We start from the raw sequence: 19,580 nt of genomic DNA on the forward strand, positions 1-19,580 counted from the left end.
ACGGTGTCAACAGCAGTGTCAACAGCAGTGTCAACAACAGTGTCAACAGCAGTGTCAACAGCAACAGTGTCAACAGCAGTGTCAACAGCAGTGTCAACAACAACAGTGTCAACAACAACAGTGTCAACAGCAACAGTGTCAACAGCAGTGTCAACAGCAGTGTCAACAGCAGTGTCAACAGCAACAGTGTCAACAGCAACAACAGTGTCAACAGCAACAGTGTCAACAGCAACAACAGTGTCAACAGCAACAGTGTCAACAACAACAGTGTCAACAACAACAGTGTCAACAGCAACAGTGTCAACAGCAACAACAGTGTCAACAGCAACAGTGTCAACAGCAACAGTGTCAACAGCAACAGTGTCAACAGCAGTGTCAACAGCAGTGTCAACAACAACAACAGTGTCAACAGCAGTGTCAACAACAGTTGTGTAGCTTCACAGGACAAGCTGTTACAGATGAATGAATGAATGAAGTAGCCGCAGTAGTAGAGCAACAGTATTTCACATCTCTATATGTTTTTATTAACATACTGTGGAAGTGACAATAAACACGTTTTGGATCTTGAATGTAAAATCAGTTTTTCATTCCTCAGATGTTGTTGGAAAGAAGTCAACAGAGATTATGCAGAATAAACACATTAAATGATGGAGCGTAAATAAACAAACAGCTTAATATCATTTACATATTTTTTAATGTAAATCATTCACATAATAACGTAAACTACACGTATTCTGCTCTTAAATGAAAACACATTAAAAGCGGTTTTAAATCAACGTAACATTTAATTAAAGATGTTTGATATCCGCTGAAACTCATTTATCGTCACGTGTCCTCAGCATATCCTACAGTTCCGTGAGCTTTTGAACGCAGCACGAATCCAACATGGCGGCTCCCATGGCGGGTAGGTGCAGCTTCTTCGTGGCGAAAAAGAAACGTTTCTGTAAAATGATCGTCGGAAAAGGGAAACTCTACTGCGGAGAACACGCAACCATGGTGAGTTCACGGACACGTGGTGAGTTCACGGGCACAGACGTCACGGTGAAGGCGACAAACAGCGGCCGTGATACGTCAGCCTGATAATCATCAGAATCAGAATCAGAATCAGCTTTAATGGCCAAGTATGACACATACAAGGAATTTGACTCCGGCAACTTTTCTCTCTGGTACAGCAGCAGCTTAAATAAGTGAAATAAAATTAAAATAAATAAAATAAAATAAAATAAGATAAAAATACAAATAAGTCTGAATCTGTACACATAAAATATAGGATAATATATACACCAAGGATTATTGTACAGTGAGTATATACAACAGTGCAGAGTTATTGTTTAATGTTCATGTGGATGGTCTCACACTCTGTGACTGCTCAGAGTTCAACAGAGCGACAGCCCGGGGGAAGAAACTGTCCTTGTGGCGGCTGGTTTTGGCGTACAGTGCTCTGTAACGCCGGCCTGAGGGGAGGAGTCTAAACAGATTGTGACCAGGGTGTGAGGGGTCTGTGGTGATTTTCCTGGCCCGCTTCCCGACCCGGGACCGGTACAGGTCCTGGATGGAGGGAAGGTCGGTACCAATGATCCTCTCTGCAGACCTGACTGTTCTCTGCAGTCTGTCCCTGTCATGTCTGGTGGCGGATCCAAACCAGACGGTGATGGACGTGGTCAGGACAGACTGGACTATTGCTGTGTAGAACATGATCAGCAGCTCCTGAGGCAGGTTGAACTTCCTGAGCTGACGCAGAAAGTACAGCCTCTGCTGGGCCTTCTTCCTTATGGAGTCTAAGTGGGAGGTCCACTTCAGGTCCCGTGAAATTGTGGACCCGAGGAACCTGAATGAGTCTACTGTTGGGACTGTCCTGTTGAGGACTGTGAGAGGAGGGGTTGATGGGGGTCTCTTCCTGAAGTCCACTGTCATCTCCACAGTTTTGAGCGGGTTTAGCTCCAGATGATTCTGACTGCACCAGAGGACCAGCTGTTCCACTTGCCTTCTGTATGCAGACTCGTCACCGTCCCGGATGAGTCCAATGATGGTGGTGTCGTCTGCAAACTTCAGGAGTTTCACAGAAGGGTCCCTTGAGGTGCAGTCAGTGGTGTAAAGGGAGAAGAGCAGTGGGGAGAGAACACATCCCTGGGGGGCGCCAGTGCTGAGGGACCGACTTCATGCAGATCTGTGCAGATCTGACTTGACGTGATGCATGCTGGGTAGAACAAGTTCATTTTAACCAATCATATTCGAGATCTATGAGCAGAACAACCCAGCATGCATCACGTCAAGTCAGATCTGCACAGATCTGCATGAAGTCGAACGCGCCTATTTATTCAAAAGTTTCTGATCAGTAAAGACCAAGTTTGATTGGTCCCCCATGTCGTGACACCTGGCTGAGGTTAGACTACTACTGTGACGTGTTTCCTGTTTCCAGGAGGAGGTGGGCAGCAGCAGCAGCAGGAGGATCGTCTGTCCTCTGGACCCCAACCAGTGAGTGATCACCTGTCATCCATCAGGTTATTGATCAGCTGTTAAACGTGACGTCAGTCTGACAGAGTCTTGTTTCAGCACCGTCACCGAAGACAAACTGGACCGACACCTGAAGAGATGCAACTCCAGACAGAGAGACACACCTGTGAGAGGACACCTGTCAATCAATCAGTCGGGTCAATTCACTGATTCACTGATTCATTGATTCTCTGATTCACTGATTCACTGATTCTCTGATTCATTGATTCACTGATTCACTGATTCACTGATTCATTGATTCACTGATTCTCTGATTCATTGATTCACTGATTCATTGATTCTCTGATTCATTGATTCATTGATTCACTGATTCATTGATTCATTGATTCATTGATTCACTGATTCATTGATTCATTGATTCACTGATTCATTGATTCTCTGATTCATTGATTCATTGATTCACTGATTCATTGATTCACTGATTCACTGATTCATTGATTCACTGATTCACTGATTCATTGATTCTCTGATTCATTGATTCTCTGATTCACTGATTAACTGATTCATTGATTCACTGATTCACTGATTCATTGATTCTCTGATTCATTGATTCATTGATTCACTGATTCATTGATTCACTGATTCACTGATTCTCTGATTCATTGATTCATTGATTCTCTGATTCATTGATTCTCTGATTCACTGATTCACTGATTCATTGATTCTCTGATTCACTGATTCTCTGATTCACTGATTCATTGATTCATTGATTCACTGATTCTCTGATTCTCTGATTCATTGATTCACTGATTCATTGATTCTCTGATTCACTGATTCTCTGATTCATTGATTCACTGATTCACTGATTCATTGATTCACTGATTCATTGATTCATTGATTCACTGATTCTCTGATTCTCTGATTCATTGATTCTCTGATTCACTGATTCACTGATTCTCTGATTCACTGATTCATTGATTCTCTGATTCATTGATTCACTGATTCATTGATTCACTGATTCATTGATTCACTGATTCATTGATTCTCTGATTCATTGATTCACTGATTCACTGATTCACTGATTCTCTGATTCACTGATTCTCTGATTCACTGATTCATTGATTCTCTGATTCATTGATTCACTGATTCATTGATTCACTGATTCATTGATTCTCTGATTCATTGATTCACTGATTCACTGATTCTCTGATTCACTGATTCTCTGATTCATTGATTCACTGATTCACTGATTCTCTGATTCATTGATTCTCTGATTCTCTGATTCATTGATTCACTGATTCACTGATTCTCTGATTCACTGATTCACTGATTCACTGATTCTCTGATTCATTGATTCACTGATTCACTGATTCACTGATTCACTGATTCATTGATTCTCTGATTCACTGATTCATTGATTCATTGATTCTCTGATTCATTGATTCACTGATTCACTGATTCACTGATTCATTGATTCTCTGATTCATTGATTCACTGATTCATTGATTCATTGATTCTCTGATTCACTGATTCATTGATTCACTGATTCACTGATTCTCTGATTCATTGATTCATTGATTCTCTGATTCATTGATTCTCTGAATCACTGATTCACTGATTCTCTGATTCTCTGATTCATTGATTCACTGATTCTCTGATTCATTGATTCACTGATTCATTGATTCTCTGATTCTCTGATTCACTGATTCACTGATTCATTGATTCTCTGATTCATTGATTCATTGATTCATTGATTCACTGATTCACTGATTCATTGATTCACTGATTCACTGATTCATTGATTCATTGATTCTCTGATTCATTGATTCTCTGATTCATTGATTCACTGATTCATTGATTCATTGATTCTCTGATTCACTGATTCACTGATTCTCTGATTCATTGATTCACTGATTCACTGATTCATTGATTCTCTGATTCACTGATTCTCTGATTCTCTGATTCTCTGATTCATTGATTCACTGATTCACTGATTCATTGATTCTCTGCAGGTTTATTATGTGGAAAACAGAAACGCTGGATCAGCTGATGAAGATGAGAAACTTCAACAGGTGATGATGATGATGATGGTGATGACGGTGATGATTATGATGGTGGTGATGATGGTGATGATGATGGAGATGATGATGATGATGATGGTGATGATGATGGAGATGGTTATGATGATGATGATGATGATGATGGAGATGATGATGATGATGATGATGATGGAGATGATGATGATGATGGCAGGTGAGCCTGTCAGAGCGCAGCAGGACAGAGTTGGAGTCGTTGGTCGTCAAACTGAAGACGGCAGTGAAAGGTGAGAAACTGCTACACGTCACCTGAACGCGTCACCTGAACGCATCACCTGCAGCATCTCAGACTGTGATTGGTCCGTCATTTTACTGCCGACTGATTATTTGTGTCTCAGGTCTTCAGTTGGACGTGGACATTCTGTCTCATCCTGTCCTGCAGGACGAACTCAACAACCCAAAGAATGGAGACTCCGCCCTCAAACACCTGAAGCAGCAGGTAGAGAACTGGATTTAAATCTGAGTCGGGTTTAGAACCGATTCAGTTCTGAGATGTTTGAACAAAAAAATAAATAACTAAATATAAATATATATGTTCAGCACTAACAATATTGATTTGGATCAGATTCATCTCTGATAGACCACGCCCCCCTGAGGAGGCAGGGCTCCTGTCTGACCTGCTAGGTGTGTTCAGTCCTCTATCTTAGGTCACCTGGAGCAGCTTGGGCTTCTGGGAGGTGACCGATGCTTCGTGGAGTTCGGAGCGGGTCGAGGGAAACTGTCACATTGGATCCACGAGGCTCTGAAGACCAGCGACCGACCTGAGACCGAAGACCTGCAGCTGCTGCTGGTGGAGCGCTGCAGCACACGCTTCAAGGCAATGACCTCCTGACCCTCTGCTGCCACCAATCAGAGGGCTCCTATGTTACTGGTGCTAGGTTAAACAGTAGCCATTCCCATAGAAACACCTTGAAAACCTGTAATAATAGTTAGCATTATTAGCATTAGCTTTAAAACTCGTTATCGTGATTTTTCTTAAACCTTGAAGTGTCCAGTCGACTGGTCGGTCCATCAGAGGAAATGACCAAATATGGACCAATGTCGGCTAACGTTAGCAACCATGCTACTTCTAGACTCTGTTAATACAGGTATGTGTACAGGTGTGTGTTTTAGATATTGGTTATCGAACCCAGCATCAGTAACATGGAGGGGCGGGGCTTGACAAAGCAGAAGACTCTTTTGATTGGTGGTCAGTTGATCAATCAGAAAGACAACAAAGAGTCAATTCTTAACTTTATCCTAAAACCCCAGACGTTTCAAACAGGTTCTGTAACATAATCAATGTCCAACTGACATGTGACATCATCAGAGGGGGCGGGGTCAGATCATTGATCAGGTCTGAGCTCTGTTGTGTTCCAGGTGGACGGGAAGCATCAGGACTCTGGCGTTCAGTTTGAGAGACTGCAGGTGGACATCCAACATCTGGACCTAAGTAAGACACAAATATACGTCTGGTCTCACGTGATCTGGGTTCAGTCTGTGGTTCTGACTCTGTGGACGGTTTCAGGTAAAGTCCCTCTGATCCAACAGAAGACGCTACCGTTGGTTGGAGTTGGCAAACATCTGTGTGGAGCAGCGACAGGTGAGAACAGAACCTCTGGACTGGACTCAGATTCCTCCTCCCTGACTCCCTGACTAACCTCTGGCTCCTGGTTCTGGTTCTGTCCTCAGACATGGCTCTGCGCTGTTTATTGGAAACACCAGGACCAGGAGAGGAGAATGAACCGCCCCAGAAACGCCTCAAACCACCAGAACAATCAAAGGCAGCTGACTCCGGTCCTAGTCCTGGTTTGGGCCCGGTGCTGGGCCTGGCGGTGGCGCTGTGCTGCCACCATCGCTGTGAGTGGCGTCACTACGTTGGGCAGCGGTTCTTTCAGCAGAGAGGACTTGGAGCTGCAGAGTTCTCAGCTTTCTGTCGGATGTCGAGCTGGGCCACATGTGGACTCAGACCGACCAATCAGGACCATCCACTGCAGGGTCGGACCAATCACAGAAGAGACGATGAAGGCCACAAGCCGGCAGAGGAGACGGACGCTGTCAACGGGTAAGTACTAAAAACCCATCAGAGCATCAGGTGTTGGACCAGAGGAGTCTGTCCAACAGAAACAGGTGCTACAGATAATAAACACAATACAGTCATCTAGTAGTGACAGTTAGCTTAGCATTGATATGTAGCATGCCTTGGTGACTGGTTTCCCTGGGGAGTTCCATGTGTGAACAACATGGAGGAAATCTCCATCTTCTTCTGGATTGTATAATGATCACAATGGTAGAATGTGATGATGTCCAGGAGAAATAAAATGTCCAAAGGTTGAATTGTGTGTACGTTGCCTCCTGTAGTGGAATCAGGAGGATTTTGTAGCCAGATTCACTTTCAAGAGGTAAGAACCCAACGTGGAACACTTTGGGTTCTTTGGTTCTCCACATGTCCAGATGGAGAGTGGGCCTGGTTCCATTGTTACTAGAACCTTTGTGGTATTTCTCTAAACTCTTGGTCCAGTTCTAGTCAAGGGTTAGGGTTAGGGTTAGACTCACCTCCCAGAGCTCTAGAGGACACAGAGTCTCCTGTGATGCATCAGTTTTTATGTCCAATATATTTAAATGTGACGATAATAAGTCGTTTCTGTGTCTCCAGGTTTCTGACGGCGGCTGAGCGGGCGGACGTTGGTCGTCTCTGTAAACTCCTGATCGACAGCGGCAGACGAGACTTTCTGATGACGAAAGGATTCAGCAGCAATCTGATTCAATACGTTGACATGGACGTCACTCTGGAGAACGTCTTACTGACCGCCGTGCCCTTCATCCCCTCCTCCTCCTCCTCCTCCTCTTCCTCCTCCTGATGGACAGTTCACGTCCGTTACATCTTTTTTTTTTTTTATAATTGTTTTTTTTTTTTTAATTTACTTTTCAGAGATTACATTGGAGTGTACTCTACATTGGAGTCCCAATATACATATCAAACAGAATATTAATTCTTTGCCATCATAATCTCAATTACAACAATATCACACAGTTACACGATACATAGGCTTCCACACCTATATAGGCTACAGATAACATACATCTGCACCCATATCCACATACCCTCCAACTACCCCAATACCCCCCCCCCCCCCCCCACACACACACCTAACAAAGACAGGACATAAACTAAACATCCACATCCACACTCACAAACACAAAACACAGAAGGTTCCCCATCAAAGCCAGCTCATCAGTTTTCTTTACTTGTGCTTTTCATAAAGCTTTATAGATTTCCTGCCATATTTTATTAAACTGCTGCTTTTTATTTCTGTCTTCATGCATTGCTTTTTCTATGTTTAAGTAATATCTCATCAGTCCCCTCCATTCTTGTAAGGTCGGGGCCTGTGTGTCCTTCCAATGTTTTAAAATGAGTTTTTTAAGGACTAAGGAGGAGAACATCACCTGCCATCCCATTGGGTATTTCAGATGATCGGTTTTCTGCAAGAGACATTCTGATGCGGTTAATTTAAGATACATGCTGCAGTTATTTGTTAACCAATTTTGAATTTCCATCCAGATCTTTTGAATCTTCACACATTCCCAGAACGCATGTATAATGGTGTCTTCCTGAGAGCAGCACTTCACACAGAGGGTGGAGGAAGAGGAGTCAAATTTATGTATTTTGGACTTAGTGTAATATATCCTGGTCATCAGCTTATATTGTATAAGGCGGAGATTTTCATTGGTAGTGACAGCATTAGTTAAATGTAAACATTCTTTCCAGCATGCGTTTGTATCTGAATGATGAAGATCCTTATTCCATCTATCATATATTTTCTGCAAGGAATAATTTTTAGTTTGGGCTTTTATCAGTAAGGTATATACTTTACCTATTAAATTCTTTTTTTCTGCTGCATTTAAGAGTATTTTTTCAATGGGTGACAATTCTGTAGCGTATTTCAAGACAAATTGTTCTGTAATCAGATTTTTTAACTGTAAATATCGGAATATTTCGTTATCAGTTAAATTAAAGTTGTTTTTAAGTTGCTTGAATGGCATAACTTCATTCTGAAAAATGATATCCGAGATGGTCATTACTCCTCCGTTTATCCATGAATTCCAATTTATTTTCGTATTTTGGATTGTGATGGCCGGGTTATTCCAAAGATGAGTTGTCCTAGGGACACTAATATGAACTCCTAAAGTATCTTTTAAATCCCTCCATACTTTCAATGTATTGTTTATGACAAAGCCTGCATATTTAGTTTTTTTCTTAGAGAAGAGAGCTAAAAACCAGTTGCCTGCCACCAATTGGTGGTTCTCTATGTTTATCCAACTTTCATCTGATCCATTAATTATTTGCTTGATGTAGTATGCCTGTGCTGCAAGATAATACAGCTCCATATTTGGGAAGTTTAGCCCACCTTCCTTTCTGTTGTTCTGGAGGAGTTTTCTGCTTAACCTGGGAGCTTTGTGCGACCAAATGAATGAGCTAAGTAACCTGTTGATGGTTCTAAAGAAATCCTTTGGAGGCATCACTGGTATTGTTTGAAAAAGAAACAAACATTTCGGGAGCCATATCATTTTTATCAGATTAATTCTACCGATAAGATTAATTGGTAAGTCTACCCATTTGTCTAAACTTGTTTTCAGGTCTTTGATTAATGAAGTGTAGTTATCCTTATACAATTTCGTTTTATCCATACTAATGTAACACCCTAAATACTTAATATTTTCCTTTTGCCATTTAAACTGTACCAGATCATTATTGTTAGGTTGTAACCCTGAGGTGGGAAATATTTCGGTTTTATTAACGTTAATTTTATACCCTGACACTCTTGAGAACTGCTCTATAATTTCCATTAAATTAGGGATGGACTTTTCAGCATTAGTTAAGTACAGTAAGATGTCATCTGCGTACAGGCTAAGTTTATAGCACTCTCTACCCACCATTATACCACTTACTTTATCTGATTGGCGGATCTTCTGAGCCAGTGGTTCGATAGCCAGGGCAAACAGTGAGGGGGATAGGGGGCATCCCTGCCTTGTTCCTCTTGTTATTTGGATCTTTTCTGACAAAATCCCATTTGAGTAAACGTAGGCTGTGGGTGTCTTATAAATAGTTTGGATAATTTTTATTATTTCTTTTGGAAAATTGTAGGCTTCCAATACTGCATAGAGATAGGGCCATTCCAACCGATCGAATGCTTTTTCTGCATCTACTGCCATTAATGTTAGGTCAATATTTTCCTTTTTAGCTAGCTGTATTAATGATATACATGTTCTTACATTGCTTTTTAAGTTTCTATTCTGTATAAATCCTGTTTGGTTATAGTGGATAATTGAAGGAAGGACTTCAGCTATTCTGTTGTTTAACACTTTTGTAATTATTTTATTATCACAGTTGATTAGACTAATTGGTCTAAAATCAGATGGCTTAATACATTCTCTTCCTGGTTTAGGGATTACCGTAATAATAGTCTGATACATGGATGGAGGTAGTGTTTCCTTGGAACTAATAGATGTTATTACTTCAAGAAACAATGATTTTACTTGTGTCCAAAATGTTGCATAGAATTCCACTGGAAGTCCATCCATACCCGGCGCCTTACCTTTTGGGAAACTATCTATCGCTTTCTTAACTTCAGTTTCCGAAATTTCTTTGGCTAACTCTTGGTTGTGCTCTTTTGATAAGTGTTTTATAGTCCCAGTTTCCAAAAAGGTATTTTCTTTAACATCATTCAATTGTTCAGAAGAATATAATTGTTCATAAAATGAAGCAAATTGTTGATTAATGATTTTGTTATCTCTAATAGTACTTTTAGTTTCTAAGTCTCGTAATATAATATTTTCCTTTCTTGACATCTTTTTTACCATAGACGCCAATTGCTTACCAGTTTTATTGGAAGATGCATACCTTAATCTATTTGAGTTATATCTGACATTATTAGCCTTTTCCAGTAAAAGTTGGTCATACTCTAATTTCAGTTTCTGAAGGTTTTCTAAATCCTTTCTCGCTCTTGTGGTCTTGTGCAGCTGTTCTACCTGAATTATTTCCCTCTCTAAGTCCTTCATATGCTTATCCAACTCTGCCTTCTTTCTAGAGGTATAAGAAATTATAATCCCTCGAACATATGCTTTGAAAGCGTCCCATATTATATGAACTGGTGGGTTATCAGGATTGGGCTGAAGATTTGTTAAGATAAATTCGTTAATGTGTTTAGTTATATATGTAGTAAATTCTTCCTCTTTCAAAAATTTCCTATTCATTCGCCAAACTCTTTGTGACATTTTATTTTGTGACGTACCCAGACTGCATGTCACTGCAGCATGATCCGAAATTACAATTTTGTGAATCTTAAGCTTGATTTAGGGTTCTGCGCCGATTTGTCTGCGAAGCTTCGGCGAACATGATCGCCGTCACTTGGCATTTATGCTTGTGCGTCGGTTTCTTTGCAGTGCGTGGTAATTTACAGCCACAACGCTAGGGGGCGCTGAGTCGCGAAATCTCCTGAATTCGTGCGTGGAGTGTTTCATTTCCGGTTCCGGCTTTTTTCTATGGTTGCGGCAGAGTGAACAGCACAGTGAACAATGGCGACTGAGCGAGAGAGGACACTTTTGGAGCTGGAGCTGATCGATATTGAAGAACAAATGCTTCTCGTGGTCCATCTTGAACTCGAAGTGCAGCTCCAAGAATTTTAAAAATGGCGCCCTTGTATACAGAACGAACCGGAAAAGCTGAGAACCGGAAATGACGTAAAGCGGACCAATCACAGCCCTTGAGGTCTGCGTCGCATGTCCCTGCTGTCGGCGTCGTTTCGACGCGTAGTCAGGATTTTTTGGAGGTGCGCGTCAAGTGACGCAGACTCTCTGCGAAGGGGGTTCGCGGCGACGCAGACTCTCTGCGTACCGACGCAGACGATTTTTCGCACGAGCATAAATCAAGCATTAGATGTGATCACCTCTTCTAGACATCTCTTGGAAATGAAAATATAATCTAATCGGCTGTAGCTATTTTGAACATAGGAATAAAATGTATAGTCCTTACTTTTGGGATGCATTAGTCTCCAAACATCAATAAGTTCATTTGCAGAGATAAATTTCTGAAGCTCTTTAGGTATCGTGGGCTTTCTCTTTGTATTAGAGCTATCCTGTGCCGTAAAGACTTGGTTCAAGTCACCAGCAAATATAATGGTTCCTGTTGTTGTATCATTGAGAGATTTTTGGATATCTTTAAGATATTTCATATTAGATGAGGGTGGATTGTATATATTGATTAATGTATATTTTTCTCCTAATATTTCACATTTGATGATCAAAAATCTACCCTCTGGATCAGCTTCTTTCGTAATTAAGGTAAATGGTACATTTTTATTAATTAAAATTCCCACTCCTCTACTTTTGGATGTAAAAGTTGATTCAAAAATCTCTCCGACCCACTGTTTTTTTAAATAGGCGGTCTCTCCTGTTTTTAAATGAAGTTCTTGCAGAAAGACAATATCGGATGATAATTTTTTCAAGTACTGCAGGACTTTTTGCTGTTTTACCCTACCCTTGATCCCATTTACATTCCATGTTGTTACATTAAATTTATTAATAGTTGTTATAATATGTCCTTTATCCATTTTCCAATTTGGTCAAGGGGTGGTAAAGAGTAGAATTGATAAGGAACCTTTTAATAAGACATACAGAAACAAATAACAGACACACTTCAGACAGGCAAAAGACGAGACATTCAACTGCATCCACACCTAGACAAACATATAAACACAACATTTTTAACACATACATTCCTAAAGCTATTTGCTGGTGGAACATGCTTTAACAAGGCCTTTGCCCCATATTGCTGCTCTGGGCTATGATCCATTATATTAACTAATATACTTCTTCAAATGAATTCATACTGGTTAGATTCTCTGATAGCCTTGGTAATAATACAAGTTTCATGGTCAATATCACCCCATTTCATCCTCAACAAGAGGGGGAAAAGAAGACTGAGAAGGAAAGAAAGCAAAACAAACCTCCCAACAATCACCCCCCCCCCCCCCCCCCCCCCCCCACACACACACACACACACACACACACCCCAACCCCGGCATATTACTCACCCAGGCACTTTCCCCAACACACCCATGCCCAGTCCACACACACACACGCATACACATCCTCTCCCCGGGTCGCCCTCCCCGCCCTCCCAACCACACCCCAGCCCCAACACACACACATACACACATCCATCCCAAACACTCACCTTCATTCACAAGATCCTACAGCCTGCACCCACCCTGCGAATACGCAGCACCCTCTTGTACCTACCCCCCAACTCACCAATCACTCCGTTACAATTCATCACACTCATCCACTCACACACACCCACACAAAAACACTCTCTCCCTTAATCATTCACACGCACACATACTCCGCGGGCGAGGTAGAGACGTTCCGGGAGAAGGGAAAACAAAGGAGGAAAAGAAGGAAAAGAAAAATAAATAAACCAAAAAATAAGGCATCCTTAACACATTGATTGCCAATTCAAGCATCAGTTAGGTTTAGTCCATACTAAAGCAAAATAGTTTCTCGATTCTTGAGCGCTCAACAAATTAAACATAGTAGCCAAACGCGTAAAAGTATTCCAGTTATCCAGCGCTCACCAGTCAACCCATAATATCTAGGCAGGTGAAAGTCTCTGAATTTTTGAGTATCAACAAAGTCAATATAGCTAGGCCCTTATTATCCAACACAAATAGTTAGACTATAGCCTCAATAGAGGGCATTCAGTCCAAAATATAACTTATTATTCACTTAAGTCCAAATAGGCTATATGTCCTCGATAGCAATCTTTTCCCCCCATTTCTTCCTTTTAACAAAACTTGCATATATAAAATAAAATAGCAATAATGATAATTATGGCAATAAAATTAAAATGTATTTGTATTCGGTTGGCCTGCTATCCATTAGAGAAGAAGGTAAAGGAAACGCAAAGATATATCCAAACCATCAAGGTGTCTTCTTAACATGTCTGTCCCGTATTAAACTCCAGAAGCCGCCTGGTCAAGTGCTGGGAATCGTTTGATTAGTTCCGTTTCTGCCTGTTGTAAGTTGGAGTAGTGCAGATCATCCTCTCCGTCCTGAACTATCAAAGTTGCTGGATACTTCATTTTAGTTGTAATCTGTAGATTATGCAGACGTTCACGCAGAGGCCAGAACACGTCCCTCTTCCTCCGTGTTTGCGCTGACATGTCCGGAACAATCCTATACTTGCTCTTATTCCCTTCCTCTGGATTTCCTTGAGTTTGTCGTTTTTTGACGGCTTTCAATATTGTAGTCTTTGTCTGGATATTAAGCACCCGAAGTAATATGCCTCGGGGACGACTTGCTTTCTCCTTCAATATTCCAAGCCGATGGGCCTTCTCCAAGTCAGCTTCCTTAAGTTTCACCCCCCATTCGGTGTTAAACAATTTCACCAAGAAAGGTATCATCTCGGCTGCTTTTTCGGAATGTTCTGGGACATCAAGAAGTTTTAGATTTTTCTCCCTTTGACGATTTTCAAGCAAATCGATGTACTCCAGAGCCTGATCAAGCTTCTTCTGCACTTCACTGGTCGAGTTTTGTTGTTTATCCAAACGGACCTCCTGATCATGCACCTCACCTGTAAGTACCTCTACCGTTTTTTCAATAGAGTCTACTCGTTTTACAAGTGACGAGAGAAGAGTGTTTGTTGCTGCGTGCATATCCAACAATTTGTCGAGTTTTTTATCCACGTCCGTTACATCAATGACACAGACCGAAGAGAAGCAGAGATTTTGTTCCTACAAAAGTTTTATTGTTTGACTAAAGTGAAACTGTAAATGTGCTCAAGTATTTAGTAAAGTTTCTATTAACTCAGTTTCAGTTTCTTATTTCTGCAGCTTTCAGTCTTTAAACTGGAGATGACATTTAACAGAACCTAGATCCGTTCACAGCAGGAAGGACTGGACTTGAGGACTCAGAGTCCCCCTCCAAAATAAAAGCACAGGCGTTCAGTAGCTGAGAGGAACTGATCCAGTTACTCTGTTGACTCGTCATTCGTCTCTGAAACATCAGAAACATCAGCGTCAATAAAAATCTATGAGTTTGTGACTCGTTAGTGAAGAAACTCAGAATGAGTCCAGTTTAGTGTCGTCACTTCTGTTGTTAATGTTCATGTTACACAGGAATCCATCAAACTGGTTATGGTCCAGTCTTCCTGGTTACGGTTTGAGTCCTGGTTACGGTTTGAGTCCTGGTTTGAGTCCAGGTTTGAGTCCAGGTTATGGTTTGAGTCCTGGTTACGGTTTGAGTCCTGGTTTGAGTCCAGGTTAGGTTTGAGTCCAGGTTACGGTTTGAGTCTAGGTTACGGTTTGAGTCCAGGTTTGAGTCCTGGTTATGGTTTGAGTCCAGGTTACGGTTTGAGTCCAGGTTTGAGTCTAGGGGCGTATTCACACCAGGAAGGTCCGTTAGTTCACTTGCTTTGGTCCGGACCAAATTTTTTTTTTTTAGTGCGGTTCGCTTTCACACTGTGATTAATTGCAACCGGACCAGAATTTATAAACAAAAACACATGTGCTAAGGTCGTTCAGCCATTGGCTGGTAAACGTATAGGCGGGGTAAAGAAGGAAGCCAAATGTCCCACGTAAATAGGCTACAATGGAGACTTTGCGTACTGTAGGTCTACTTGTTATTATGCTAGCAATATGGTTTATAAACTTACAGCTTGTGCTCGAGCGTCAAGACCGTTTGATGCAACATGAGTTTAACCATATCATGCTCGTTATTTTGCAACGGCTCATCTCTACCTAACCTACCTGCGTTTGTTTGCTTCACGTGTCTCTCTCTGTTGTGTGTGTCACTGGGCTATCCTACATTTCCCATAATGCGCGAAAACTACGGGAAACTACGGGAGCTCGTCAAATCCAAAAAGGTAGATTTTTGCAACTTGGGTCGGATCGAGGTCGGGCTGCTTTCACACCATAAAGGAACCGCACCAGGGTTCGGTAGGAACCGCTCCGAGACCACCTCCTCAGCTGGGTCTCGGTCCGCTTGTTTGGTCCGCACCAGAGTTCGAGTGATTGTATTCACACCAGTCAAAAAGGTCCGAACCAAGCAAGGAAACGAACTTGAGTTCGTTTTAATCGAACTAAACAAGGCAGGTGTGAATACACCCTAGGTTACGGTTTGAGTCCTGGTTATGGTTTGAGTCCAGGTTACGGTTTGAGTCCTGGTTATGGTTTGAGTCTAGGTTACGGTTTGAGTCCAGGTTTGAGTCCAAGTTACGGTTCGAGTCCAGGTTTGAGTTCAGGTTATGGTTTGAGTCCAGGTTTGGGTTCAGGTTTGAGTTCAGGTTATGGTTTGGGTTCAGGTAATGGTTTGAGTCCAGGTTATGGTTTGGGTTCAGGTTATGGTTTGAGTTCAGGTTATGGTTTGAGTTCAGGTAATGGTTTGAGTCCAGGTTATGGTTTGAGTCCAGGTTATGGTTTGGGTTCAGGTTATGGTTTGAGTTCAGGTTATGGTTTGGGTTCAGGTAATGGTTTGAGTCCAGGTTATGGTTTGAGTCCAGGTTTGAGTTCAGGTTATGGTTTGAGTTCAGGTAATGGTTTGAGTCCAGGTTTGAGTTCAGGTTATGGTTTGGGTTCAGGTTATGGTTTGAGTTCAGGTTATGGTTTGGGTTCAGGTAATGGTTTGAGTCCAGGTTATGGTTTGAGTCCAGGTTTGAGTTCAGGTTTGAGTCCTGGTTAGATTCAAAGGTTTAGGTCGTGATCTCGGACCCAGAAGATGCCGGTGTTAGAGAGATAATGTCCAGACGACGGGTCGGTACTAACGGTTGACACAGTGCATGTTGAGCACAGCGTACGCTCTCTTCCTGGACTCCTGGATGTACATCTGCATGAACTCCCGTCCAAACATCTCCCTGTCATCTTCATCCTCGTTGTCCTCAGCCGTCGTCTTCACCGGCAGCGCCACATCCAGAGTCAGAGGGTTGTCTCGAAAATTCACAAACCTGATCAGAGGAAAGAGACGAAAATGAAACCAACAGAAAGACACAAGACACGTCTGTGTCTGGACGGACTGACCTGAGGTTGGACATGTCCTCCATCAGTGGGGGGATGTCTCTCAGCTTGTTCTTGCTGAGGACCAATGTGTCCAGACTCGCCATCCTACTGATGCTGTCTGGAAGTCTCTCCAGCTCATTCCTCTGCAGCCACAGAGTGTGAAGCTTCTCCATCCTGAGGACAGACATGTCTCGCTGGTCATTGGCTGACAGCAGAAGTGGGCGGGGTTCAGGCTGTCTTCCACCACCTACCTGTGTATGTCGTCAGGTAAGTGCTGGATGCGGTTTCCTCCCATGTCGAGCCACTCGATAGCCGGCAGCGCCACCACGCAGTCTGGGAGGACGCTAAAGTCGTTCATGGACAGATCCAGGTGCTGCAGCCTCGTCAGGTTCCTCAGCTAAAGTTCAGTTCGACACAAGAGACCAGATCTGAAGTGCACCTGGTTTATTGGTCTGAACCTTTTCAGCAACCTGGTTTGATTCAATTCATTTTTATTTATATAGCATCAATAACAATAAAAAATGTCTCAAGACGCTGGAAGTTTGGAGACTGCCATTGGTCTGGTTTACGCTGGCTGAAGTCTGGTTCTCAGGTTTTGCACCTGGATCACTGGGGTTCTGGTTTGTACCTGTTTAGAAGCTGATTCACGTTCATACCTGGTCTGGAAGCTGGTTCAGGTCCCGGTTCATGGCCAGCTCTAGTCTCTCCAGACTCTCACAGCCGCTCAGCTCCTCAGGAACAAACTGGATTCTGTTGTAGCTCAGCAGCAGTTCCCTGAGCCGGGTCAACTTCCCTGAGACCAGAACCAGTGCATGAGAAGACTCAACGCACTGAGCTGTGGTGGCAGCTGAAACTAGTTCCACAAACCTGGATTTGTAGTTTAGAAGTTGGCGTACTCACCGATTTGTTTTGGGATCTCAGTGACCCCGTTACGAGACAAATCGAGGACCAGAAGGTTCTGGAAGCTGGAGATGAAATGTGGGATCTTCTGCAGTCCAGTTCGGTGGATCTGCCACTCCTGGACCTGGCTAAGCTGGATCAGACAGCCCGGCAAAGACTGGAGAAAGACACGAGAGACTCAGACCGGGATTGGGTCAATCATCGGTTCAGCTTGTTTTACGGTACCTTCCACTCCTCCTGCTCGATCCGGAGGACCAGCCGTCCGTCTTCAGTTTGCAGCTTCTGCTTCAGTTGAGCCAGAATCGCCCGGTCCTCCCAGACCCCAACGCTGAGTCTGGACCACAGAACCGTTTTTTTAAAAATGTGACGGAAAAATCTGAAGGCCATCCGTCATTTTGACAGATTGCAATTCACACCTTTGACCACTTGGTGGCGAGTGACCTTATTAATTGGCTCTGGTCTCTCATCGCAGTTTGTGTTCCAAACATCGCAGAACTTTTGTCAGTGCACAATTTCCTGGTACACTGATTATACTGATGCACACGTCAGAGCTCGGCTAACCATAGACATAGACATGTGTACACTATATATGTACACATGTCTATGGTCCATAGACATGTGTACATCTATAGATCCATAGACATGTGTACACTATAGATGTATATATGTCTATGTCTATGCGGCTAACGGCTACCGAAATGGAATTAGCGTACTACCGAAGCACTTCAACCCTAGTGCTGTTTACGCTAGCAGTCCCGTTCTGAGTACAGACAAGACGTGTCGGCAGCCGAAACCTTTTTTTTGTTGTTGCTGTTTTTTGTTTCCATTTAAAGTCAATACTGTTCTGAAAAAAGTAGCTTTAATGCTATTGAACATGTCTTTATTATCATTTTAAAAAATTAAAGTGACGGGTAAAAATAGATTATGAGGGATTTTTATGACCCTGTCAGTCAAAATGACCGACAACAAAAAAGTCGAGTGCAGCCTCTGGAGGGCGGAGTCTGACCTGCCTGTAGCTCCACCCCTGATTGTTCTTCTCTGCTCCTCCTCATGCTCCTCCTTCCGCCTCCTGATCCTGGTCTCCCACAGAGCTTTGATGGAGCTCACCGAGCCGAGCGCCACCACGCCCACCATGACGAGCACTTCCTGTTGACCACGTCACAGGGCGTAGGTGGACAGGTAGGACCTCTGACCTCTGACCTGCAGCCTTGTCCTCCCACTGACTGTCCTGAGACGTTATTGATGAGGACTGGTTATTAACGAGAACACATCATCATGTCTGTAGGTCGTCCAGGACAAAGCTTCACAAAAACATCTGGACTTGTGTTTCTAGAAAACATGTCTCTCACTGGGGACAGAATCAGAACAGGTTCCTCCAGGTCCAGGTCTAGGTCCAGGTGAGTATCAGATCATGACCTTCAGGTGATAAAAACCTAAACTCTCCACCAGTCATTTAAACCAGTCTTCTACAAACAGATGTCCACATGTCTTTGTCTCTGATCTGTCTTCACATCATGTTTATAGAATGTTTTAGATCTTGTTTTAGATCTTGTTTAAGGTTGTCGTGACAAAGAAACGATGCACCGTCTTTTTACCGCCCAGTAAAGGTTTGCAGCAGGAAGTTGTTCTGTACTCTGGTGTTAAAGAGTTGATGTCCACACATTGACAACTCTGTCGTGGTCTAAATGTCTATGAACCGTCTCAGAGCTGGAAAAGAAATGTGTTTCATCAAAATCACAAACGTCAGAGCTTTGAAACCAGAACAACTTCCTCTGACCAGGAAACTGATTCTGCTCCTGCAAAGATCTGCTGGGCCAATCAGATCATGTGGGCGGGGCTTAATGTGGTGATGGACAGAAGAGTAACCGTAGTCATACACGTCACCTGATTAGTTTAAATGTCTCTGACTGGTTGGAGGACGATCCACATGCTTTGAGGAGCCGTCGTGGCGTCCAGTGTTTCTACAGACTATGACCCAGACACACACAGGACAGGATAGAACAACACATGAACATTTACTTTAAAACATTAAACTAAGTTGTTAATGAAGAGTTCACGGTCTCTGTAGTAGTATTAGTATTATATATATTTACATATA

The 19,580-nt window shown here is 42.6% G+C and overlaps 2 protein-coding genes across 2 annotated transcripts; one reads left to right on the forward strand and one right to left on the reverse strand.

The window, feature by feature from the left end:
* Nucleotides 1–885: 885 nt before the first annotated feature.
* Nucleotides 886–10,740, forward strand: trmt13 (tRNA methyltransferase 13 homolog; the record flags this gene model as incomplete). The annotated part of the gene is made up of 11 exons (XM_084547963.1): nt 886–996; nt 2,420–2,475; nt 2,554–2,620; nt 4,467–4,526; nt 4,708–4,777; nt 4,889–4,989; nt 5,185–5,367; nt 5,910–5,982; nt 6,058–6,132; nt 6,222–6,594; nt 7,186–10,740. 11 exons carry the CDS (start codon nt 886–888, stop codon nt 7,388–7,390), a joined length of 1,374 nt encoding a protein of 457 aa, XP_084404089.1. The 3' UTR covers nt 7,391–10,740.
* Nucleotides 10,741–16,262: 5,522 nt separating this feature from the next.
* Nucleotides 16,263–18,886, reverse strand: lrrc39 (leucine rich repeat containing 39). Its single transcript, XM_084547609.1, has 7 exons — nt 18,489–18,886; nt 17,708–17,816; nt 17,483–17,639; nt 17,239–17,375; nt 16,834–16,979; nt 16,604–16,756; nt 16,263–16,530 (listed from the first exon to the last, which is right to left on the reverse strand). The coding sequence occupies exons 1-7, from the start codon at nt 18,614–18,616 to the stop codon at nt 16,347–16,349; spliced, it is 1,014 nt and encodes a 337-aa protein (XP_084403735.1). The 5' UTR covers nt 18,617–18,886; the 3' UTR covers nt 16,263–16,346.
* Nucleotides 18,887–19,580: the final 694 nt, after the last annotated feature.

This window comes from Chelon labrosus (assembly GCF_963514085.1).
Source record: "Chelon labrosus genome assembly, chromosome: 7".
NCBI classification, from domain to species: Eukaryota; Metazoa; Chordata; class Actinopteri; order Mugiliformes; family Mugilidae; genus Chelon; species Chelon labrosus.

What these genes read in the sequence shown, in the direction of transcription:
- lrrc39 (XM_084547609.1), bottom strand. Translation starts at nt 18,616, where the DNA reads ATGGTGGGCGTGGTGGCGCTCGGCTCGGTGAGCTCCATCAAAGCTCTG. An exon ending in TGAACCAGCTTCCAGACCAG is followed by an intron (nt 16,980 to 17,238) that starts GTATGAACGTGA and finishes ACTGAACTTTAG; the next exon opens with CTGAGGAACCTGACGAGGCT. An exon ending in GAGGACATGTCCAACCTCAG is followed by an intron (nt 16,531 to 16,603) that starts GTCAGTCCGTCC and finishes TCCTCTGATCAG; the next exon opens with GTTTGTGAATTTTCGAGACA.